The 24,856-nt window shown below is 37.7% G+C and overlaps 1 protein-coding gene across 1 annotated transcript in view; it reads right to left on the bottom strand.

Annotated features, from left to right (window-relative positions):
* Nucleotides 1–1,630: 1,630 nt before the first annotated feature.
* QRSL1 (glutaminyl-tRNA synthase (glutamine-hydrolyzing)-like 1) overlaps nucleotides 1,631–24,856 on the bottom strand; it is a 30,958-nt gene continuing 7,732 nt past the window's right edge. The window contains exons 2-11 of the mRNA XM_008067064.2: nucleotides 21,792–21,951; nucleotides 21,376–21,474; nucleotides 20,089–20,185; nucleotides 15,376–15,552; nucleotides 11,555–11,730; nucleotides 11,360–11,472; nucleotides 9,403–9,595; nucleotides 8,523–8,640; nucleotides 4,529–4,734; nucleotides 1,631–1,856 (exon numbers count right to left, since the gene is read on the bottom strand). Coding sequence (XP_008065255.1) covers nucleotides 1,636–1,856; nucleotides 4,529–4,734; nucleotides 8,523–8,640; nucleotides 9,403–9,595; nucleotides 11,360–11,472; nucleotides 11,555–11,730; nucleotides 15,376–15,552; nucleotides 20,089–20,185; nucleotides 21,376–21,474; nucleotides 21,792–21,951 — 1,560 coding nt within the window. The 3' untranslated portion in view covers nucleotides 1,631–1,635. The remainder of the gene's footprint in view (nucleotides 1,857–4,528; nucleotides 4,735–8,522; nucleotides 8,641–9,402; nucleotides 9,596–11,359; nucleotides 11,473–11,554; nucleotides 11,731–15,375; nucleotides 15,553–20,088; nucleotides 20,186–21,375; nucleotides 21,475–21,791; nucleotides 21,952–24,856) is intronic.

The following is a 24,856-nucleotide window of genomic DNA, read 5'->3' as shown; positions in this document are numbered from 1 at the left end:
ACTACTCATAAAATGAACAGGTCAAATTTCTGTGAGAAAACATTCCTCTGGTTCTGCAGATGGTTCTGACTTTTTCTCACACATTTTTATTTTTTGAGACAGGGTCTTGATCTGTCACTGAGGCTACAGTGCAGTGACTCCAATCACAGCTCACTGCAGCCTCGAACTCCTGAACTCAAGTGAATAGCCTCAGCTTTCTGAGTAGCTGGGACTACAGAAACGGCTGCTCCAACTAATTTTTAAAAAGTTTTGCAGAGATGGGGTCTTGCTATGCTGCCCAGGCTATCCTTGAACTCCTGGCCTCAAACAATCCTCCTACCCTAACCTTCCAAAGTGCTGAGATTACAGGCATGACCTACCATGCCGAGCCTCTTCATGTATTTCATATTTAGAAAATTTTCTTCTTACTAACCAGTGAATGCATTAAATAATTCAGCTTTCTACTTTTATTTATCAGTAATATATAAGTGCCAAATTAGAACACTTGATCAACATGAGATGATAATGTTACTCTAGCAGTCAAGACAAAATTTCAATGAAGACTTATTGTGACTCATGTATGATTTCCATTAGATTCTAAACACCACGGATACCCTAAGCACCCACAGACACTGCAAATATTGAACACAGATCTCCATTAATATCTCTTTGGATTCAAGGGGCCCAAATAAAAAATACTGGTAAAGACAATCAAAGTGTAAGAAAACCATAAAAAATAGAGTATTTGGGGTTAGGAAGGATCCTGCCATGTACTGCTTTCCTGGTTGGCATCCTCACCCAATCATCCATGCATTTTTTTCAGAATGAATGTTGTGTATCCTGAACCTTTCTCATGACGACTATGCTTTGCCACTAAGTTCCAGTTCCATATGGTCTGGTAGGTTACAACAAGTGTTTCTATCACATTAGTGAGCTCATTCGTGATCAGTAACTAGGAGAAAGAATTCAGGGCAACAAGGAGTTGTTTTGGCTCCTAGGCAAGGCTCTGGGACAGCAAAAGTAAAATTTTAACTCTAGGGAGGAAATGAAGAAAGTTCTCAAGTCATCTGAGCTCTATTTTTAGAGCCTGCACCTGGGGCTCCTCTCCAGAGAGGCATACCCCAGTTTTGCATGAGTTTGGCTCCCAGCAGTTTGCACTTCCTCCCATGCTCAGAGTCATCTTCCACCTGCTGTGCTCAGCACCAGCAGCCATGTTTCTGTGCACTTTTAACATCTCCTGAGGTACCCTCTACCACATGATGAGTTGCCTGTCTGGGCTCTCCAGGTTATCTCTAGAGGTACTATTATTGTTTTTGTTAATGCTTTAGTTACAGAGAGGCACACATTTTGAGAAATTTATCCCAAATCTTATTTTTACTGTAAACTCTTGCTCTTTTTAATAAACATTTTTGCAGTATGTAATCTTTCTCAGGAACGTGTATCTTGTGTTATAGTAGAAATCCCATAGTCTGCACTTAGTGGGCGCTTAAATGCTGACAGATTATTTGTAACTAATTATCACAGGAATTTTCAAACGTGATTCCAAGGAATGACTGTACTGACAACGAACCTAATTACAAGAATTGAGTGGGATCATTTGACTCTTTGGAGTACAGAATATCTAAAAGTCATTTCAATTGTCTGATCCATCTATCTTTACTGTTTTAGAGAAATAGAAGCTAACTTTTCACTTTCAAGGATTGATGAAAAATTATCCACGAGTTCTTGAAGTTGAATAGCAGGAAACTGTACTTGTCTTTCCAACCATTTGGCCACTGTAAGAAGTTGCTGGTCACAAAATGCACGTCCAATAAATTGCAGTCCTACTGGTAACCCTTGGTTTGAAAGTGCCACAGGGACACTCACTGCTGGCAACCCTGAAAAAAAGAAACCCGTTCATCAATTCCCCATCCTGAGAAGCAGAGATGTCTACTTTCCAGTGCTAGTAAGTATACAAGGTCTGACAATTAAGTTTGCAAACTCATCCTAGAAAAAGTGTTACGGTCACCTTCGAAGTACTCCCCTTGGGAAGCTATGCACCAATGCCAGAGTCTGGTACCCTCGATGTCCTGAATGTCAGCAAATGTCTTCCTTTCAATATTTCCTTTATCTTCAGGTAAAGAAAAATGTCACTGGGGGCCAGCTCAGGTAAGGGAGGGTGTTCCAATAGTGATTTGTACAGTGCTGCCAATGGAAGCGCACAGTGGCAAGTTCGTGAACTTAATTGTCAGACCCCAACAAATAATGACAATAGCTCTGATGGTCATTCCAGAAAAATAATTCCAAAATTGCTTTGTCAGGTGAATTAGGTGCTGATGTCGGTGCATAGCTTCCCAAGGGGAGTACTTCGAAGGTGATCGTAGTGATATTCAGCAAAGAGGGATGGAGCACTTTTTCTAGGATGGTTTGTGAACCTAACTGTCAGACCTCGTGATACAGGACAAAGTTTAGAAAACAACAAAAGATACACTATATACATGTTTTGTTCACTTAACAACATACCTTGGAATCACTCTGTATCATAAGGTCAAGAGATCTTCTTCCTTCCTTGCTTATAGGTGGATAGTACTCCATGACATGGTTTTATCTATAATTGATTATTTTTCTATGGTTGTTTTCAACATTTAGCTCTTGCATACAATGCCCTAATGAATTATCTTGTGTACATGTTTTTCGATATTCTTGAAAGTTTCTTAGATCAAGAGGGACTGCTTCATTAAAAGATAAATGCATGTGTAATTAGATACTGCCAGTTCCCCTTCAAAGAAGTTGTGCCATTGTGAATTTCCACCGGCAAAATGAGTGATTATTTTCCTGCAGTCTTGCCAACAGAGTGTGTTGTTGATCTTTTGAATTTTTGCCAATTCATTAGATGAGAAATTAGCTCAGGGTGGTTTTAATTTTAGGTTTTAAATCCATTAGCTCAGTGTAGTTTTTAATTACAGGTTTGGGCAGAAAAAGTACAAAATGCCGGAACATCTTGTTATGCCATAAGATAAGGAAGTTTCCAAAAATTAATGGGGACAGTTTTAAAGGATAATACAACTTGAAGGGGTTCCTACTGGCCAAATTTGGGACAATTTGAGCACCAAAAATAATAATGACAGTAATTGCTTATAATACATTGTATTAAAAAAAGGGAAGCTCTCCTTTAGAGACAACTGCTAGCCAATAAATGTAGAAGAAATTATAGAATTAGTGAAGCCCAGAATTTTGTAACTCTCTAGGTAATAATTAATTCAGGCAAGGCTCATCAATGGACACTAAAATTTGGTTCAAGATTATTGGGGAATAGGATATTTACGTGGTCTCAAAATATCATCCCACAAATTGCTTATAAATAATAAAAGAAAAAAATGTACCTTATAAGGAAAACACCTGGCAGCTATTCCTTAACCAAGCAATCAAGTTTCCAAAAGTGGGATGAACTGATATTAACTGTTCATGTAGTATTTCTGCCAAAAATGTTTAACTCAGCCCAATCATGAGGAAACAATCTGACAAATCCAGATTACGAATGAGACATCCTACAGAACAAGTGGACTGGGCTATTTAAACAATTCACTGTTATTTAAAAGGAGATTTTTTTAAGAGGGGGTTTTTCTCATCAGAAACCATGCAGGACAGAAGAAGGTGGCACATTTTTTTATGTGGTAAAGGCAAGAACTGTTGAACCAGAAGCCTATACACAGCAAAAATAACCCTTAAAAATTAAAGGGAAATCAAGACCTTCTCAGGAGAAAAGAGAATGTGTTACCAGCAGACCTACTCTAAAAGGATGGCTAAGGAAATTTCTCTAAACAGAAAAGAAGTGATACGAGAAAGAATCTTGGTACTTCAGGAAGGAAGAAGGAACACAGTAAGCTTAAGCATAAGTACATACAAGTCTTTTGAGTTTTCCACATTATGTTTGATGGTTGAAATAAACATTATAACAGAGTCAGATGTGGTTCTTAAAAAAGGGGGGGAGGGTGATTGTTTTGTATTTAAAAAGATATCATATGCTGGGTGTGGTGGCTCATGCCTGTAATCCTAGCACTTTGGGACACTGAGGTGGGGAAAAACAACTTATAAAAGACACTTATGGTACAATGAGAAGATCTGAATATGAACTATATTTGGATTATTACTGAATTAATGTTAGTTTTCTTAGGTGTGATAATGGAACTGTGGTTATATAGGAGAATTTATTCTTAGAAGACCTGTGCTGAAGTATTTAGAAATGAAATATCATGACATCTGAAACTTTCTTTCAAATGATTCAATTAAAAACAAAGTGTACGTATGCATGCTCATGTGCATGTGCATATTAAGAAACAGAGGAAGAGAAGGACAAAAAAAATAAGGCAAAATGTTAACAAGAATGAATCCAGGTAAAGGGCATTCATTATATTCCTTCTTCAGTATTTCTGAAGGTTTGAAATTTTTCAAAACAAAAATTTAAAAAATACTCTTAAATGTATGAAGAATCTCACTAGGACCTAAGGTGGAGCCCAGGGGATCCGTCAAAGAATTTGAGGAAACCAGAATGTTCCTGGGGGGTTCTTACCTGCCATATTTGCAGCCTGTGTAAAAATATCATCCTGGGCGCTTCGAGTCCTGTTGTCTTCTTTGATGAACTCTAAGTATGGTACTGCCTCACTCAAGGTGGTGGGAGTTAGCAAGACATCGACTCCAGAGTTAAAAACATTCACAAAATCATTAGCAATGAGGCGTCTCACTTTCTGTGCTTTGACAAAATAATTCTCATAGTTTCTGTGGGGAAAAAGTAGATAATATTTTAAAGGCTTTTTATTTTTATTTACATATATATTTTTTTAATTAGAGACAAGACCTCACTATGCCGCCCAGGCTGGTCTCGAACTCCTGGGCTCAATTCTTTTGCCTCAGCCTCCCAAAGTGCTGGGATTACAGGTGCGAGCCACTGCACCCAGTCTATAAGGCTTTTTAAATATTTTTCTTTGAATCATTTATCTTACATTAGGTTTGATAAAGAACCACTGAATTTTGGCTTTTATGAACAGACAAGACTAAGGTTCCTAACAACACAAAAAATGAAATCTGTTCAACTGTGCTGGTATTCTAAAAGTTTGCATATCTGGAATCCAGTCAATCAGAATTCACTACTAGACGCAATTCTACACATATAATCACAAAACAGTAATACTTCCAGGGACATCACTAAACCAGAACATTCACTTTCACATGAAGAATATAAAGTGCTTAGCAATTAAATGACTATCTAAAGGTTACAAAGACAGACAGTTGGCAGAGTAGACTAGAACTTCGGTCTTTGGAGGCTCATTCCAATCCTCTTTCTATTATGTCTTACTTCATCTATGGTATAATGGCAACTAATTATTATAAAGACTCTAATACACCATCTGAATTAGACACTAGGAGACACTCCTAAGAAACAGGTTCTGAAAATAGACAATGGGGAAAGTATATAGCATTTGAAATGTGTACTTTGTAGATAGGCATAGCCCAGGAGTAGCAATGTGAAATTCAAGGAGGAACGCTTACTTTACTTAAAATATTAAAGAAAAGGCCACACATAGGTGCAGCTATAAGTCAATGAGGCCAAGAAAGGGAAAAATAACACTTTTTAGACCCTTCCTTCTAAAGTTGTTAAGAAAGGCAAGCAAAAGAACTATCTGTTCTAATTCTGTCTTCTCAACTGTAAAAAGAGATCTACAACTCAGGGCCTAACAAGCCCCTCAGTAGTACTGGAGTTGTTACAGCCAAATCAGGTAGAAATGTCAAATCTTCTTTTCTAAAAGAATGCTATTGGAATATCTGAATTTATAAAAGAACAAATGCTTGTTTTCTATTAAATTTCCTCCTACTTTAAATATGGTTCAAATTTTGACTTCTTAATCATTTTCAATCTTTTTAAGAGGAAAATTATAATTTAAAGAAAAAACAACATAAGGAAGATGAAAAGATGGACAGAAAGAAAGAAAATACGCAAAAGGTAGAGTTAAATGTGGTTTAAGAACAAATATGTATGCCAATTAAAAATAAACCCTGGATTCCTAATTCAATAAATATGTGTTTATTGAAAAAAGGGCAAAAGAAGAATAATTCTAAACTGAGGTATCACATGAATATAAAATGTTAAGACTTTTTAGAGTTCTTGGCACATAGGTTGACTTTTTAAGACAAAAACACCAAGTACTCCAAATTCCATTTTTCCTATCATCCATATAGACCCATTATATCCCAAAAAACAAGTTGACCCAAGTTGGAACTGTCTCAAAAGTTGGGGGTACTAGCATTAGTTCTCACTTCCTCTCATCAGTACCCCAACTGGTGATAATGGAAGACACTTTTAGACTCCCCTCCCTCAATTTCTTTTTTATGCTGTACAATGACAGGGGTACCAAAAAATTGTATATACATTTTAAGAGATATTATCTATATATTATTTTTTGAAGCTGAATTGAATTACAGTGTAGTATGACATTTACTCAAAGGATGGCGTTAATGAAACGAATACTAGTGTCACCATCCAACAGGCAGGATAGTCAAAGAAAATGGCAGAAGCACGGTTGTTGTTCAAGGAACACAAGACCATTTTGAAGTGGTATTTGAAATTTGAGGTGGTGGCACACACCTGTAGTTCTAGCTACTTGGAAGGCTTAGGCAGAAGGATCACCTGAGCCCAGCAGGTCGAGGCTGTGGTTGCCGTGAGCGTGCCACTGCACTCCAGCCTGGGTAACAGAGTGAGATTTCCACTAAAAAAAATAAAAAAAGAAATTCGAGAACATCGTGGAAGTACGATGGAGGCATGAGTATGCAACAGAACCTCCAACTGCACGCATTCATGAGAAGTTGGAGATGCATGGTCCTGTGTGTGATGTGCACAAGGGAAGATCCAGGAGGCCTTGCACAGCAACAAGTCCTGCAGTAGTTTGCCATCATCAGAAGTGTCTAGATGCTGATGAGAACCACTCTGAGCACCTCTTGTCATTGCACAAGTCAAATGTGACTTGTATTCAACTTTTATTACCAGTATACATTGAGTATTACAATTTGAATACAGTTTTTTCCTTTCTTAAAACGTGTGTACATTTTTTGGCACCCGCTCTGTATAATCCATCAACTTGTGCCCTGAGATATACAATATGATTCTAATCAGTAATATTTAGCAAATGTAAAATCTTCAGCGTGATAACAGTCTTTGCTTAGAAAATCCTTAGCAATGTTTCATTTTCTTTTCCTATTCAAAAGTCATTACAAGCATTTGGTCAATATGGATAAGAGTCTTTTTAATATAAAACATAATCAAATAGTATTTTTAGAAAAAGTATTCCTAACTATAGGCCCTGAGGGGATGTACAGATGAATAAGATGCTTTCTGCCCTTGACAGCATGGAGCAAAACTCCAGGAAGCTACTCATGACAATAACAAGTCTTACTTTTTCACACTTCTCAGGTCTTCTTAGACTGTGGTATGGAAGTTGAATTCTATTCACAAGATTGTTGCTAAACTTTCATTGAAGACAATCTAAGTAGAAGTCTTAGTAAATTATAATTCTTTCTTGGAGCAAATAAATACATAATACAAGGAGAAACTAAATTGATTCACTAAATTTTTAAAGAGACAATAGTATAACTGCCTGCTTAAGGCTGTACCAGTAATAAGCCAATGTGGCAATAATGGCCAAGGGATAGTTAATAAGGCTAAGCATCCTAGGGGCTCCCAGCTTACAGTTTTCCCTGTTGTAGGGCTTGGTTCCAGGACCCCATGGATACCAAAATCCTCAGACACTCAAGTCCCTGATATAAAACAGTGTCATATTTGCATATAATCTGTACACATGCTCCTGTGTACTTTAAATCATCTCTAGATTACTTATAACACCTAATACAATGTAAACAGTTTTATATTGTATTGCTTTTTTATTTGTATTACTTTTTATTGTTGTATTATTATTATTTTTTTAGTCAGGTCTCACTCTGTTGCCCAGGCTGGAGTGCAGTGGCACGATCACAGCTCACCACAGCCTTGAACTTCTGGGCTCAGGTGTGATCCTTCCGCCTCAGTCACTCAAGTAGCTGGGACTACTGGCGCATGCCACCATCCCTGACTAATTTTTTTTATTTTTGTAGAGACAAGGTCTCGCTATGCTGCCCAGGCTGGTCTTGAACTCCTGGGCTCAAGCAGTCCTCCCCCCTCGGCCTCCCGAAGTGCTGAGATTACAGGCGGGAGCCACTGTGCCTGGCCTCTATCTTGTTATTTTAAATTTTATTTTATGTTTGGAATATTTTTGACCCAGGGCTGTAGAATCTAAGGATGCAGAACCCAAAAATATGAAAGGCGTACCATAGTTTGTACTAATCATTTAGCTAAAGCATCAATTTTTTTCTTGTTTTTTGAATACCAGCAACCAAACTTGCCACAAACAAGCCTTTTCTAATTCAAATCATAAAGATGTTGTTTCTTTGGCAATTTCTTGACTTATAAGACCTGACAGAGATGCTACTACTTTACTCTTGAGGTTTTAAGAATGGAGAAAATGCCTAAACTGTCTTACTCTTTTAATAAGAAAAAGTTTCCTGAGAGAATTCGTCCTCTCACCACATCATTGAACCCTTCTCGCCTGGTGGCAGCATACATGGCTTCAGTGGACACATCAATGTTACACCTGTGACCTGGAAACACAAAAGAGATGAATATTACTTGAAAAGGAAGTAAAGTTTTGGCTAATACCAGGCCTAGAGTCACGTTTTTGTGACCAATACTAAAATTTAGGAAGTTATTCTTTTTTTGAGTTGGGGTTTCACTCTGTCGCCCAAGATGGAGTATAGTAGCCCAATCACAATTCACCACAACCTTTACCTCCTGGACTCAGGCAATCCTTCAGCTTTAGTCTTCCGAGTCTAGAACTACAGTCATGTGCCACCATGTTTGGCTAATTTTTTTGTAGAGATGAGGTCTCACTATGTTGCCTACACTGGTCTCAAACTCCTGGCCTCAAGCAACCCTCTTGCCTTGGCCAGGAGTCGTTCTTAATGGCTACTTTTCTCTGCCTTGTGACTGACTGACTGGTCATGGAGAGAGATGACAATAACCAGGAAAGAAACTTTATTTGGTCACTCTCTCATTTATTCATTCATTCAAACTTTTCTTGAGCTCCCACCATGTTCCAGGCACTACTGGACTGAGCTTTCAACAATAAAGTACTATCCCTCAAGCTATCCACAGTCCAGAGAAGCAAACTGAACCTACAGAGATACTTATGATGAATAGTTTAAGTACAATTCTAAAATGACAAAGGTAAAATGATTCACTGATTAACTTTTCTGAATCATTAACATTATCTCAGGCAACTTTTTTGAAAGTTTCTAGTAAGTGAAACTTTCAAATGCTTAAGACAATTACCTTAAAAATCAAAAAAACCCCAGCCATCTTACCATATTCTAGCCCATCAAATCTTGCCATATTCGATGCCACTTCCGACGTGCACAATACGTGGTAGCAAACAATTGAATAAATGGTGTGAGGAAGGGATACTTCAATTACTTTGGCCCCCTGAGTTTCAAAGAGGTCAGCAGCTTTAGACCAAAGAGATCGTACTTCACTTGATAATTCTGGTACAAGATATTCCTTATGAGAAAAAGTCAAGATACAAAAGTTGGAACATCTGTATGGATGGTTTGAGAAAAATCTGTGCTCCAGAACCTTTGGTAATACACTAGGAAATATGATAAAATTGCTGGTAAATAGCTAGAAGGATTGAACTCATTCAAAAGTATGTCATGACAAACACAGTACTAGATATTGTGAGCTGGATACAACAACATTAAAGACTGGAGATGTGGTCAGTAAACATACTTGTTAAATGTTCACTATGTATCAGGTACTCTGCCAGATGTTTTTCTTTGTTTCTTTTTCCATATGCTTTTTAAGGGTTCTCTCACTTAATGCTTTTAACAAGCCCATGACATAGGCATTATCATCCTTCATTTATTAATGGAAACGATTGAGATGAGAAGTTACTTTACCTACACAGCAGGTAAGTAGAGGATCTAGGATTCCAAGTAGGCCCGTTTTAAAACCTGTGCTTTAAGCTGGGCTCAGTGGCTCAGCCTGTAATCCCGTGCATTGGGAGGTTGAGGTGAGTGCCTAAGCCCACGGGTTTGAGACCCGCCTGGGCAACTTGACGAGACCTCATCTCTACAATAAATCAAAAAATTAGCCGGGCGTGGTAGCACATGCCTGTAGTTCCAGCTACTTGGAAGGCTGAGGCAGAAGGATCGCCGGAGCCCAGCAGGTAGAGGCTGTGGAGGTCGGGAGCGTGCACTGCACTCCAGTCTGGGCGACAGAGTGAGATGCCAACTCAAAATAAATAAATAAATAAATAAATAAATAAATAAATAAATAAATAAATAAATAAAACCTGTGCTTTCTCTAAGTTCTTCAAAGAAAGCATAGATATTACCATAAAGAATTTAAAGAAAGTAGTATTTCTCTGTAGCATAGTCTTATCTGGGGACTATTTTTGTCTCCTTTTCCCTAACCCAGGGACATTCGACAATGTCTGCATATATTTCTCCTTGTGGAGCTGTGGGGGTGGGGGCACTACTGGCATCCCAGGGTAGAGGCCAGGGATACTACTAAACATCTTACAACGCCCAGGATAGTCTCCCACAACACACAGTTATCCAGCTCAAAACACCAACAGTGCTGAGGTTGAGAAATCTTATTATTCTGCAGGATAAATTATCTTTCTAAAAGGCTTAAAGCATTAATATATTGTTAGGCTTAATATTTTTTAAAGGTCAGTAATTTAACTTTATTACATTTATGTAATAAAAAATTATTCAATTACTACTGTAATAGGTGTGGTAGTAGTAGTCATAATAATAACAAGATAGTAACATTTACTGAAGCCTTAGCATGCAAGGTATGGTTTTGGGCTAAGTCCTTTACATTTGGGACTGACAGACCATGGCCCATGGGCCAGATGTGACCAGCCAGCTTTATTTGAAAATAAATTAGATCACAGACACACTTTCATGTGTATATTGTCTCTGGTTGCTTTCTCACTACAATGGTAGAGTTAGGTAGTTATAATAAAGATTGTATGGTCCACAAAGTCTAAAATATTTACTATCTGGCCCCTACAGAAAAGAAAACAGACCCCAGCTTAACATGACTGTGTAATTTAATTCTCACAAACCTCTGAGGTCAATATTTTTATTATCTACATTTTACAAATGGGGAAATAGAGCTTAGAGAGATTAAGTTACATGGTCAAGTCACACGGCTGATAAAAGTGGCTGAACAGGGATTCAAACCCAACCAGGCTGCCTCCCAAGCCTGTGCTATTTGACTTGATAGTGTCTGTGTATAAAAGGAAAACGTTACCTTTGGAATTCCTATACACAGTTTGCTCACATCTGTCAAACTGGGAAGTAGGAATGGCTTTCCAGGATCTTGTACCGTGGTGGAATCTTTGGGGTCATGTCCAGCCAGCACACCTGTAAGGAGAAATACTTATGGGTGACACATGTATTGCTTTATAGTGGAATTGTCTCAAATGATATGTAATCATATAAATACCCAACAAAACTGCTGCATCATCCACACATCTGGTTAAGATTCCTGGCACATCCATCGAGTTCACCAGGGGAATGAGACCATGACGAGAAACTAAGCCATAGCTGGGTTTGAAACCAACAAGCCCACAGTGGGCAGCTGGATTTCTGGTTGATCCTCCCGTATCTGATCCTAAAGCCCTGGAATTTAAATGGAAGTATCTTTAGAAGAATGACATATCTCTAATTATATCTGAACTCTACCCTTTTAAGTGTATATTTTAAAACTGTATTTTCCTGATAGTACAAAAGTAACATGTTTATTTCAGAGTATTTATACAGTGTAGATGAGGGTAAAGAGGTAACTCGGTATTCCACTACTGAGGCAGACACTGTCAACATTTGGCATGTAATTTCAAGTCTTTTTTAAATGCATTTTTCGGCCGGGCTTGGTGGCTCAGCCTGTAATCCTAGCACTTTGGGAGGCAGAGGCGAGTGGATTGCCCGAGCCCACGGGTTTGAGACCATCCCGGGCAACCTGGTGAGACCTTGTCTCTACAATAAACCAAAAATTAACCAGGCGTGGTGGCATGCGCCTGTAGTTCCAGCTACTTGGAAGGCTGAGGCAGAAGGATAGCTGGAGCCCAGCAAGTCAATGCTGGGGTGGCTGTGACTGTGCCATGGCACTCCAGCCTGGGTAACAGAGTGAGACTCTGACTCAAAAAAAAAAAAAAAAAAAAAGGCATTTTTATTTCATAATTGAGATCATTCTGTAATCATGGGTTTCTATCCCTTTTTTGATCATGAACCTTTCATGATGTCATTAAAATTACTGAAAATGTACAGTATGTGTAATATACCATCATATAAATTGGCGATCCCCACTATAGAAGTCCTTTCTATTGATATACGTACAGATCTTATGCTTTCCTCTAACGTTACTTAAATTAATGGCAATTTTACAAATGCTTTTACAAACTAAACACACCCGTCTCAGAAATTCAGCTATAGATAGCCCTTTTGCCACCTCATTTAGAATCATGGATAGAAATGCATAATTTACTTACACACTTATGTTGTTTCCAACTAGAGTAAAATATAATGAATAACTTTGTAATGAAAACCTTTAAACATAAATCTGTACCCATATGTCTGACTACCTTCAGGCTAGCTTCCGAGAAGCAGCATTAATGGGCATAAAGGTCTGCCTTATAAGTTCTTGATATATGTTGTCAAATTACTTGTCAGATGTATATTCCCAATTGCAGTGAATCAGATTGTGTTTTAATGTTTCAGTGCCATCATAGAGTATTAGCAATTTAAAAAAATGTGTGTTAATTTGATAACCAAAAGGTTTCGTTAATGTACATCTTAAAAATAACTTTTCATATTTATTTGTATTTGCACTACCTAACTATGAAGTGACTGTGCATTTATTTATCCAATTACCTACGAAATTTGTGCCATTCTTACTGAAGACAAAAAACAAAAAACTAACCTAGAGAACATAATGCTAAGTGACAGAGGCCAGTCACAAAAAGACAAATACAATACGATAACACTTACATGAGGGACCTAGAATAATCAGATTTATAGACAGAAAGTAGAAGGGTGGCTACTTTCTATATTGTTACTCTAGTTGGAAACAACATAAGTGTGCAGAAGGGTGGCTGAGAGAAAGCTTAATGAGGACAGAGTTTCTGTTTTGCAAGCTGAAAAATGTTCTGGAGATTGATTGCACAACAATGTATTTAACACCTCTAAGCTGCAAACTGAAAGTGGTTAACACGATAAAAATGTCATGTATATTTTATACAATTAAAAGAACTATTTCAGGAAACAAAAAAGGTTTCACTGTAGAAAAGCAGTACATACGCACTGTAAAACTTAAAATATTATTTAGCTATATGATGTATAAAGTAAAATTTCTCTTATAATTACAGCCCTATAAATAACCAACCCTGTTACCAGTTTTCATGCACATTCATCTGGACACTTCTATGAAATGACTAACACATATATGTATATAATTATTACTTTTACAGAAATACGTCATACTATGCACACTGTTTTACAACTTGTTTTTCACTTAATGTATCTTGGCTATCTTTCCATGTCACTACATAGTGTTCTACCTCATTCTTTTTAGTTGTTGTATAGTAGTCCAAGATTCTTCCTGTTTTTGTGTAAAATAAATCAAAAAGGGGGAAACAAAAGCAGAATACTTGACAGTTTGGGATACTTCATCTTAAGTCGTTTCTGGTCTGTGCTTCTATTGATTATATGTGAAGTGAAGCTGTGGACTAAACAACACTCCTAACAATAACAAGGCATTATGTGCTACAGAAAATGCAAATTTTATTTCCTTTCTTACCATGTCCATTTAAGCCACAAAATCAGAATATTGCTTTCACAATCTAAAAAGATACATCTTCTTATTAGCATTCACTGACGGCTGTGTAAAAGTAAAACTTACATTTCCACAGGAATTATGTGTCAAAATGCCATCTTCTCAAAGTACATTCAGAAAGATGCACACTAGGTGGGATGATGAGGACAGAAAAAAAGCACCTAATCCCGCAGTCCCAACTTGTCAGAACACTCATTAATATTAATACAATGCTAGCATATTCCAGAGAGATAAAATGAAATGGTTTCACTTGTTAATAAGGTTTCAGGAAAACTTAAAAAAAAACAAAATCTGTGGAACTTCAATCTCCATAGCTCTAAAAAATATAAATAATTTATAGGTTGCAAAGAGTGTGAAAGAGCTTGGTTTTAGTGGATAATGAAGAAGAGATAAAATACACAAAGTATTACTAAAGAAACACATTCCACTTGGCTAAAGTGAGACTTATAAAATATAGCTAGTAAGAGCCATATTTACTGACTCTTCTTTAGGTGGTTGAGAAATGCTTCATTCATGGGACTGAAAGTGAGATCAAAGGATTCTTACAAAATTGTATCAGATAAACAGAATCGGCTCCCAATAAGCTTGAAAACACTTTATTTACTGATAAACATTTTTAGTTGCAGATTTATGAAAACACTATTTTAATATCCTATTGATACATGTTAGGAGCATTTTCCCTTTTCTTTCTTGCAAACGTCTGGTTTTGCTGAAGAAGAAAACGTTACTAACAGGTTAGCTCAGTAGCACTCAACTAAAGTCATGGTATGTTAGCTTTGAATAATTTACTTTAAAAATGAAATTCAATGCAGTCCATTTATGCTTAATGTTTCATTCTGCAAGATCCATAAAATCATGTTTTAAGATTTTACCAGATACTATGGAGGAAAAGTTCAAATGTTATTTTAAATTAAATGTCTAAAATACAAATGGTATACTGTATAGTTGAGTGCATTTGTAAGACATTATTTTATTTTATTTTTCTTTGAGTCGGAGTCTAACTCTGTCACCCAAGCTGGAGTGCAGTGACATGACCACAGTTCACTGTAGCCTCAACTTCCTTGGCTCAGGAGATCCTCTCACCCTAGCCTCCTGAGTAGCTGGGACCACAGGCATGTGCCACCACACTCAGCTAATATTAATATTATTATTATTATTATTATTTTAGAGATGAGGTCTCTCTTTGTTGCCCAAGTTGGTCTTGAACTTCTCAGCTCAAGCAATCCTTCCACCTCAGCCTCCCAAAGTGCTGGGATTACAGGCGTGAGCCACCACGCCTGACCAAGACAAAATTTTGATACACCTTTGAGCACAAACTGCTCACCAAAAAGAAACAAAAATATCAAGGTATGAACTACTCTATTGCTGAATGTTGTATGTGGTTTCTGACTGTATTTGGATGGGTTTTAAAGTACAGAAAGAGAAAAGCATCTTACGCAAAGCATGTGAATGCCGACACTGCAGCCGCACTCCCGCCTGAGCTTCCTCCCGTTATTAGCCAATCAGAATCTGCATTCTCACCACGGGGTTTCTGCTTCCTCTTTTCTCTATATTGTTTTGAATAACTCCAGGGGTTTTTAACTGGTCCAAATACACCATCTGTGCTTCCAGATCTGAGATGAAGAAGCGAAGCAAGATACCTTAGTAAAACATTCACTTTCTGTGAGCACATTATTTGCAGCTGACACTCACTGAGCATTTAATAACCTACTGTAGCTTGAGCTGGAAAAGGCAGGAAGCCTGCTCACATGTAGCTTTCATTAATTAGATGGCTTGGGAGAATAAGAAGGAAAAGCATTTGTGGTGAAAAGTAGAGAACTAGTCTGCTAAGAAAAGATTTTATCCCAATTGATTATTCAAGTCAACTGAAGAAAATTTCCCTTATGAATTAAGGTCTTTCAGTTGAAAAGGGTCACATTCAAACAGTGTAGGTATCTTTTAAAGGAATCCCTCCCTTTAACAGCAGCTCTAAGAAAAGCATTACAAGTGGAAAGCTAATAACTCATTTTAAATTTTTTTGAAATTATTTTATTCTCAGATAAATTGCAAAAATAAAAACATCAAAAGGCTTTCTACTCTTTACCCAGATGCGATTTTGTTGAACATTTTATCCCATTTGTTTTATCACTTGCATGCTCTGTGTGTGTTTGTATGTATGTGCAAACACACATTTGTTTTCTAAGCCACTTAAGGGTAAATTACATATATATCATGACCCTTTACCCCTAAATACTTTAGTATGTATTTCCCAATAAGGATATTCTTATACAGTCACAGTATAGTTTTCATTCTCAGTAAAATCAACATCAATACAATATTTTTTACCTAATCTACTGTATTTAATCCAATTTTCTTAGAATAATGTACTGTATGGCATTTTATCCCCGCCCCCCAGGACCAAGTCTAGGGTTAGGAATTGCATTTAGCTATCATTGTCTCCTTAGTCTCTTTTCTTTTTAAAAATCTTTTACCAGTCAATAGACATTGGGTTATTTCCAGTTTTTGGCAATTATGCATAAAGCTATTGTAAATGTACTGAAAGGTCCTAGCCAGTGCTTTGGTGCAAACATAAATCTTCATCTCTTGGGTAAATTCCTAGGACTGAGACTGTTGGGTGATATAGTAAGTGCATGTCTAACTTTGTAAGAAACTGCCAAATCATTTTCCAAAATAGCTATCCCATTTTGTATTCCCTACCAGCAATGTATAGAAATCCAATTGTGCTGCAACCTTGTCAGCATTTGATATTATCATTCTTATTAAGCTCCTTTAAAAGGTGTATGTATTTCATTGTGGCTTTATTTATTTATTTATTTATTTTTTGGAGTCAGAATCTCACTCTCTGACCCAGGCTGGAGTGCAGTGGCATGATCACGGCCACCGTAGCTTCATCCTGTGGGTTCAGGCAATTCTTCTGCCTCAGTCTTCCAAGTAGCTGGGACTACAAGCATGTGCCACCATGCCTAGTTTTTTTTTTTTTTTAATCTATTGTAGAGACTAGAGCTCGTCAAGTTACCCAGGCTGGTCTCAAATCCCTGGACTCAAGCCATCCTCTCACCTCTGTCTCCCAAAGTGCTGGGATCACAGATGTGAGACATGGGCCCAGCCTATGGTTTTATTAAATTTCCCTAATAACTAATGATATTAAGCATTTTTCCATGTGCTTATTTGTCAACTATATATCATCTTTGATGAAATGTCTGCTTAAATATTTTGCCCATTTTTGAAAAAGTTGAGCTGCCTGTCTTCATATTACTGAGTTGGGAAAAGTTCTATAGATTTTGAATACCAGTTCTTTCTCAGATATGCGTCTTGTAAATATTTTCTCTTTTCATCTTTTAATAGTATATTTCAAAGTAAAGAAGTTCTTAATTTTAATAAAGCCCAGTCTATCAATTTTTTTTTTTTGAGTTGTAGTCTCACACTTGTCACCCAGACTGGAATGCAGTGACATGTTCACAGCCACTGCAGCCTCGACCTGCTGGGCTTAGGCAATCCTTCCATCTCAGCTTTCCAAGTAGCTGGAACTACAGATGCATGCCATCATGACCAGCCAGTTTTTGTAGAGACAAGGTCTCACCAAGTTGCTCAGGCTGGTCTTGAACCTCTGGGCTCAGGCAATTCTCCCACCTCAGCCTTCAAAACACTGGGATTATAGGTTGAGCCACTGTGCCCAGCCCAGTCTATCAATTTTTTAAAATGAATTTATGCTTTATCTAAAAATTTGTGTCCTACCTAAAAAAATCTGTGCCTAACCTAAAGTTGCAAAGATTTTCCCCTAAGTTTTCTTTTCTACGTTTCATAATTTTGGGTTTTGCTTTTTTTTAAGCCCTTTATATCCTGGAAGATTTTCACAGCCTCTCTTTGTTTTTATGACATGACAGCTTAACAGAATGCTGTTACTCATTTTGGATTTGTCTTTTGTTTCCCTGTTATTAGATTCAGGCTATACATTCTCAGCTGGAATATTACATAGGTGATGCTGTGCCCTCAGAGAATTACATCTGGAGGTACACAAAGTCTACCTCTCCCTCACTGTTAATGTTAATTTTGATCAGCAGATGAAGGAATGGTCATAAAAACCTTTGCTCAAGTTTACTCCCACAGATTAGGTCATTCAACACACAATTACTGAGAACCAAGAGACACCACAGTGAACAACACAGTCAAGAACTGTTTCTATGAAACAGGAAACACAGACCAAGCAAATATTACAAATGTGACACATGTTATAAAAGGGGAAGTAAAGTCCTTTTAGTAAAAGACAGAATGCTTTCCTCCAAGATTAGGACCAAGGCAAGGATATTTGGCTTACCACTTCTATTTAACATTGCGCTAAAGGCCCCAATTGTGCAATAAGAAAGAAAAAGAAATAAAACCTATCTGCAGACTACATGTCCCCCTACATAAAATATTCCATAGAATCCACAAAGATCAACTAGAACTAATTAGCAAGCTTTAATTAGGTCATGCGATAAAAGATCAACATAGAAAAATCAATTATGTTACTATGTACTAGTAATAAATAATAAGAAATTGAAAAAATATCATTTTCTGTAGCATTAAGAAACATAAAATATTTGGGGATAAATCAAACAAATTATGTGTAATATTTATATGTAGGAAATCATAAAAACATTGCTGATAAAAATTTAACCAAATCTCACTAAATGGAGAGACATAGGGTATTCATGAATTAGAAGACACTATTAAGATGTCATCTTCCCAGGTTGATCTATATATTCAACACAATTACAATTAAAATTCCATCAAACTTCTTTGTAGATATCAGCAAGCTTATTGTAAAACATGAAAAGACAATGGACCTAGACTATGCAAAATAATGTTGAAAAAGAAGAACAAAGTTGGAAGATTCTCATTACCTAATTTAAAGGCTTATTATAAGTTATAAGAATCAAGATAGTGATATTGGAGTAGAGATAGAACATAGTCCAGAAACAAACCTATGTATGTGCTTGATTTTAGACAAAAAAGTCTAAGATAATTAAATTAGGAAAGGATAATCTTTTTGACAAATAGTGCTGGGACTACTGGACATCCATATGTCAAAAAAGTGAACTTTATTCACACCATATACAAAAAACTAATTCAAAATGGATCACAGGTCTAAATGTAAGAGCTAAAACTATAAAACTTCTAGAATAAAAATCTTTGTGGCCCTGGGTTAGGTAAAGATTTCTTAGGACACTTGAGTCATAATAGAAAAACATTAAGTTACAAGTTGTGCTATGTGCTTATAGTCCCAGGCATTCAGAAGGCTGAGGCGGGAAGATCACTTGAGCCCAGAAGTTTGAGACCAGCCTGGGCAACAAGGTGAGACCCTTGTCTCTAAAAAATAAAAATTAAAAAAAGCAAAAAAAGAAAAAATTGATAAGCTGGACTTTATTAAGAACTTTCACTTAAAAAAAAAAAATTGGGGTCTAACTGTACTGCCCAGGTTGGAGTACATTAGCCTGATCATGGTTCATGGTAGCCTTGACCGACCTCCTGACCTCAAGAAATCCTCTGCCTCAGTCTCCCAGGTAGCTGGGACTATAGGCACATGCCACCACACCCAGATAATTTTCTTGATTTTTTTTTTTTTTGTATAGACAAAGTCTTGCTATATTACCCAGACTGGTCTTGAACTCCTAGGTTCCCGCAATCCTCTCATCTTGGTCTCCCAAAGTCCTGGGATTATAGGTGTGAGCCACTGAGCCCAGCCAAGAACTTTTACTGTTTAAAAAGTATGTTCAGAGAATGGAAACATTAAGCCAAAGACTTGAAGAAAATATCTGCAAATCACCTATCTGATAATGGATTTGAATCCAGAATATACGAAAAAACTCTTGTAACAATAAGAGGACCCAATTTTAAAAATGGGCAAAGATTTGAACAGCTGCTTCACTGGAGAAGAAGATATATGGATGGCAGACACATGAAAAAGTGTTTAACATAATTACTCATCAAGGGAAATGCAAACTAAAAGCAAAATGAGATATGACTATATACCTATTAGACAATTGCAAATAATTTCACACAGGGACTAAGAAACTGGCACTAGACCCTCAATCCTCCATGTTCCTACATTTAGCAAAATTACAGGTACAGATGGAAGAAATGTAAGAGAAGATTTCAGTTTTACTTACCCCATAGCAAACTCATCTAAATTAGTTTTTCCCATTAGTAGAGCTCCCTGATCCAATAACTTCTCAACTACTGTGGCATTATAAGGTGGTACATAACCTGAAACAAATTCAGTCATTTTTATTATAGGAGACAAATAGTGAACATGTAAATCATATGCAGGAAACAAGATTCTAACTGCAATTAAGCAATTCATATTGACATGTGTTAATTATTCTCAATTTAATAGTAGGTTCTTCCAGGAGTTAATTTCTTCTACTGCTAGCTGTACACATTTTTCAAAGACAGTCTGTACATTTGCTATTTTTATAATCTGAGAACATTGACTTAACAGTTCTACAAAATACTGTATGAGAGTCAGAGATGTGTCCAATTCTTTTGAAATTAATCACAAATCTTTATTTTGCTCATTATACTTGACTTTTTCTTCTCAGTTGATGTCAACCACACAGTAATTTTTATGTATTTCCAATTAGAAATAGATATTTATTCTCAATTAAAATGTTCTCTATCTATTGAAAAGCTCTATTGTATATCCCAACACAATGAACAGACTACCTATTGGAAGATACGGGCCTATTTGTCATAGAACATTACTGTCAGTGGACAGCATGCTGAATAACCTTTTTTCCCTTTCTCTTTCCTCTTACAATCCAAACATCTTGATAAACATGCTTCCTTTTGACCTACTAAACTCTAAAACTATGCATCACCTACTGTGCTGTAGGAGATAAAGGAGTTAGGAAATAAAAAATAACTGATCAGAAGATGCTAATGAATCCTCACATCGTCCACAAGACGAGTGTAGTGACAGCCAATGTGTGCTTATTTCCATGTTATCAGTGAGCTGGAGTTAGAGGTCATACAGTGTGTGTCCATGGTGATCAATTTTGTTGTTGTTGTTGTTTTTAGAGCCAGGGTCTTACTATGTTGATCAGGCTGGACTTAAAACGTCTGGGCTCAAGCAATATTCCCACCTCAGCCCCCATGTAGCCAGGACTATAGGCTTGCACTGCCACGCCCAGTTGGTGATCAATTATCAAACTGAATCTTCTTAAATAGGATTTTGAAAACTTCTAAAGTAGTATTCATTCATTAAGGAGGCTACTCTAAAGAAAATACAGTACTTGAAAAGAGTGAACAGTGGAAAAAAGTAATATTCTCTTCTCAGTATTTCCTTCAAAGATATAATTAGTATGAGATAATCTTGGTACTTTAGTATTTTTAATTTAAATGGGAAAAGACCTGTTTTTACAAAATTATAAATGCTCTGGTCAGTTAAACTTTACCTTTCAGCATATTTGATGCACACGTTGTTTCAATGCCCAATGTGCTAAAGTTGTCTTTTATTGCAATAGGAATTCCATCTAAATCCCCAAGTGACTGACCTGCATTAAAAAGCCAACACAGCAATGTCAGGGATAACAGTTCAAAACATGAAGACACATTCGTACCTATTGTCACAGTAACTATGAGTTTGTGGCAGATACTTCTCTAGAAATCAAATTTGTTAGAAGTTAATATAGTTGGACACTATAAAGCATCACATATTCATTAACCTCATTTTCAATGTACCTCATGGCAAGTTCTTCAAATAAGGGTATATTTTATGTTTAAAGCTTCACTTGCCAAATGGAGGCGCCTACATCCAATTAAACTCTTTCTCTGGAGACATAACAATTAAGTATAATTAAAAGTAACTTACCATTCTTATATCTTCGCTCTGATTCTTCAGCTTGTTTTAAGGCCTCATCTTCTGAGACAGTAATATAGGCATTGAGAAACTTGGTCTTCTTGATAAGAGAGAGGCATTTTTGACAGAGCTCTGTTGGTGTAATCTGGCCTTGCTTCAGAGCTGCAGAAACCTATAGCAAATATAATCAAAAACCTTTCAGCCGGGCTCGATGGCTCAGCCTGTAATCCCATGCCTTTGGGAGGCTGAGGTGAGTGGACAGCCTGAGCCTGTGGGTTCGAGACCCGCCTGGGCAACTTGGCGAGATCTCATCTCTACAATAAATAAAAAATTAGCCGGGCATGGTACCGCACACCTGTAGTTCCAGCTACTTGGTAGGCTGAGGCAGAAGGATCACCGGAGCCCAGCAGGTCGAGGCTGCAGTGGCCGGGAGCAGCCACTGCACTCCAGTCTGGGCGACAGAGTGAGACTCCAACTCAAAAAAACCACAAAAAACCTTTCACGGAGTCTGCAGAAGTTTCAAATATTATACTGAAAGGAGCGACAGAGAGACTAAGTATAAACATTCGAAGGTAGGCGTGGGTTCAAAATCGAGAGACTTATCAACTCTACATGCACATAGTGTTGCAAAGGAAGGGTGGTGCACTGGCCATCTTTCAGACAGGTGGAGGACACGACATTCTTCTTCCTAGCTAACTTTCCATTTCTATTACAAGTCTGGCTGTACAATAACAATAGTTGAGGTAAACCATCCTGTTCAGGGGCACTGAGATCCAGCATGGGTGAAGGGTGGGTAAGGGAAGATGATGTAGCTTAGCTGCAATGCAGGCAGTCCAGAGAGAGAAAAGTCACTCGGACAAGACACTGCAAGATTTTGTGGCTCTGAATAAAATCTTCATACTTATTGTAAAATTTGAGCAAGAGCCACTGTAAATTGAGAGAAAGGTTTATAAGATCTATGAGGGGGAACCCCCCAAAAATCCAGAATTATCTTTTGGACACTGGGCCGCTTGTAGTACACTCAGAATTTGTTCTACAGATCAAATGGTCAACCAAAGACTTTATCTGCAAGTTTTGAGAAGGTTGCATCATGATTTGTGGAAGAAGCAGCCCAAGTTGTAGCAAACAGGTGATTGGTCTTCCACTATGACAACACATGGGCTCCCACCACACTGAGTGTTCAGTAGTTTTTGGCCAAAAACAGCATGACCCTGTATCCCACCCTCCCTATTCACCTGATCTTGCCCCAAGCAAAGTTTTTTTCTGTTTCCCAAATGAAAAAAGTCCTCAAAGAGAAACATTTTGCCCATGTGGAAGAGGTGAAACAAAAAATGGCAGAAGCACTAAAAGGCATCAAAATTGATGAGTTCAAAAACGATTCTCAGCAGTGGAAAAAACATCTTGATAGGTGTATTGCATCAAACGGAGAGTACTTTGAAGGTGATTAAGTTTAAACATGTAGGAATAAATACACAATTTTTTATCAAGAAATTCCAGTTTTTTGGGGTCCCCCCTCATAGGTTTAAAGGTAAGTAAAAAAAAAGTTTCTGAAATTCTGTCTTTGGCATTGGAAGGTCAGTAAAGAAAGTGTTGAAATAAACTGCACTAAAAGGGACAACAGAATCTGTAAACTGACAGGAAGTAGGGCACGGGATGAAGTAAGAAGTGTCTTGTCCTGAAGGAAGTAATAATAACATGTACTCACTACTCAGATAAGAGGAATGGATAACAAGAAGTCAAAGATGACACTGAAACTTTGGAGATTATATGAGGAGAGCTGGATAAGACAGGACCTGAGAGACAAGGGGACCGGAAGGAGTCATCGAGTACCCAGAGCCAGGCGCTGTTGTTTTCCATATATTAGTATTTCATTTAATTCTTAAAACAACCACACAAGTTAGGTATTTTTAACCTCATTTGATAGATGGGGAAACTGATGCTCAAAGAGACAGTGACTTGTCCAAATCCACACAAATAGTAAAGGACAGGATGACTTCATAATACATGCTTGTTACCATTTCTATCTCTACTGTGGCTTAGCCTGTCTTCCAAATTGAGTGTATGAGGTCTGACAATTAGGTTCCTGAACCATCACAGAAAAAGTGTTGCTGTTATTTTTTGAGGTCTGACAATTAAGTTCGGAACTTGCCACCATGCACTTACATTGGTAGCACTGTATTGGAACACCCACCCTACTTACCTGATCTGGCTCCCAGTGATTTTTTTCTTTACTTGAAGATAAAGGAAACATTGAAAGGAAGACATTTGATGACATTCAGGACATCAAGGGTTATAAGACAATGGCTCTGATGGTCATTCCAGAAAGAGTTCCAAAATTGCTTTGATGGATGGACTAGACACTGGCATTGGTGTATAGCTTCCCGAGGGGAGTACTTTGAAGGTGATCTTAGTGATATTCAGCAATGAAGCAAGGAGCACTTTTTCTAGGATAAGTTTGCAAACCTAACTGTCGAACTTCATATGTTCACAGGTCCTACATACAACAAACAATAGGATTCTGCAATTGAGGAGAAAATCTGCAAATGATTTGGTATGAGCTACTCAGTGAATCAGCAGTGATGGCATTCTTAGGGCCTGGGTTTGTTTTTTTTTTTTGAGTTGGAGTCTCACTCTGTTGCCCAGACTGGAGTACAGTGGCAAGCTCCCGGCCACTGCAGCCTTGACCTGCTGAGCTCTGGCAATCCTTCCACCTCAGCCTTCCAAGTAGCCAGAACTACAGGCAAGTGCAACCATGCCCAGCTAATTTTTGATTTATTGTAGAGATGAGGTCTCACCAAGTTGCCTGGGTGGGTCTCGAACCTGCTGTTTTTAAATGTGAAAAGCCATGGTAATCAGTCACTGAGACAGGCCCTGATGGTCTTGGCCAAAAGACAAACGACCTCTGTGGGGAGCCTGCAGGCAGGGACGCGGAGGGCAGAGAGCCAGCCTTAGATTCAGCAGGTGACTCAGGAACAGGAAGAGACACTTCTGATGGTGGCTCAGCCTGTAATCCCACGCCTTTGGGAGGCTGAGGTGAGTGGACTGCCTGAGCCCGTGGGTTCGAGACCTGCCTGGGC

This window comes from Carlito syrichta, unplaced genomic scaffold (genome assembly GCF_000164805.1).
Source record: "Carlito syrichta isolate Samal-C Ts95f unplaced genomic scaffold, Tarsius_syrichta-2.0.1 Scaffold309276, whole genome shotgun sequence".
NCBI classification, from domain to species: Eukaryota; Metazoa; Chordata; class Mammalia; order Primates; family Tarsiidae; genus Carlito; species Carlito syrichta.
Note: the sequence above shows the minus strand (reverse complement) of the source record. Positions and strands in the feature narration are given on the sequence as shown.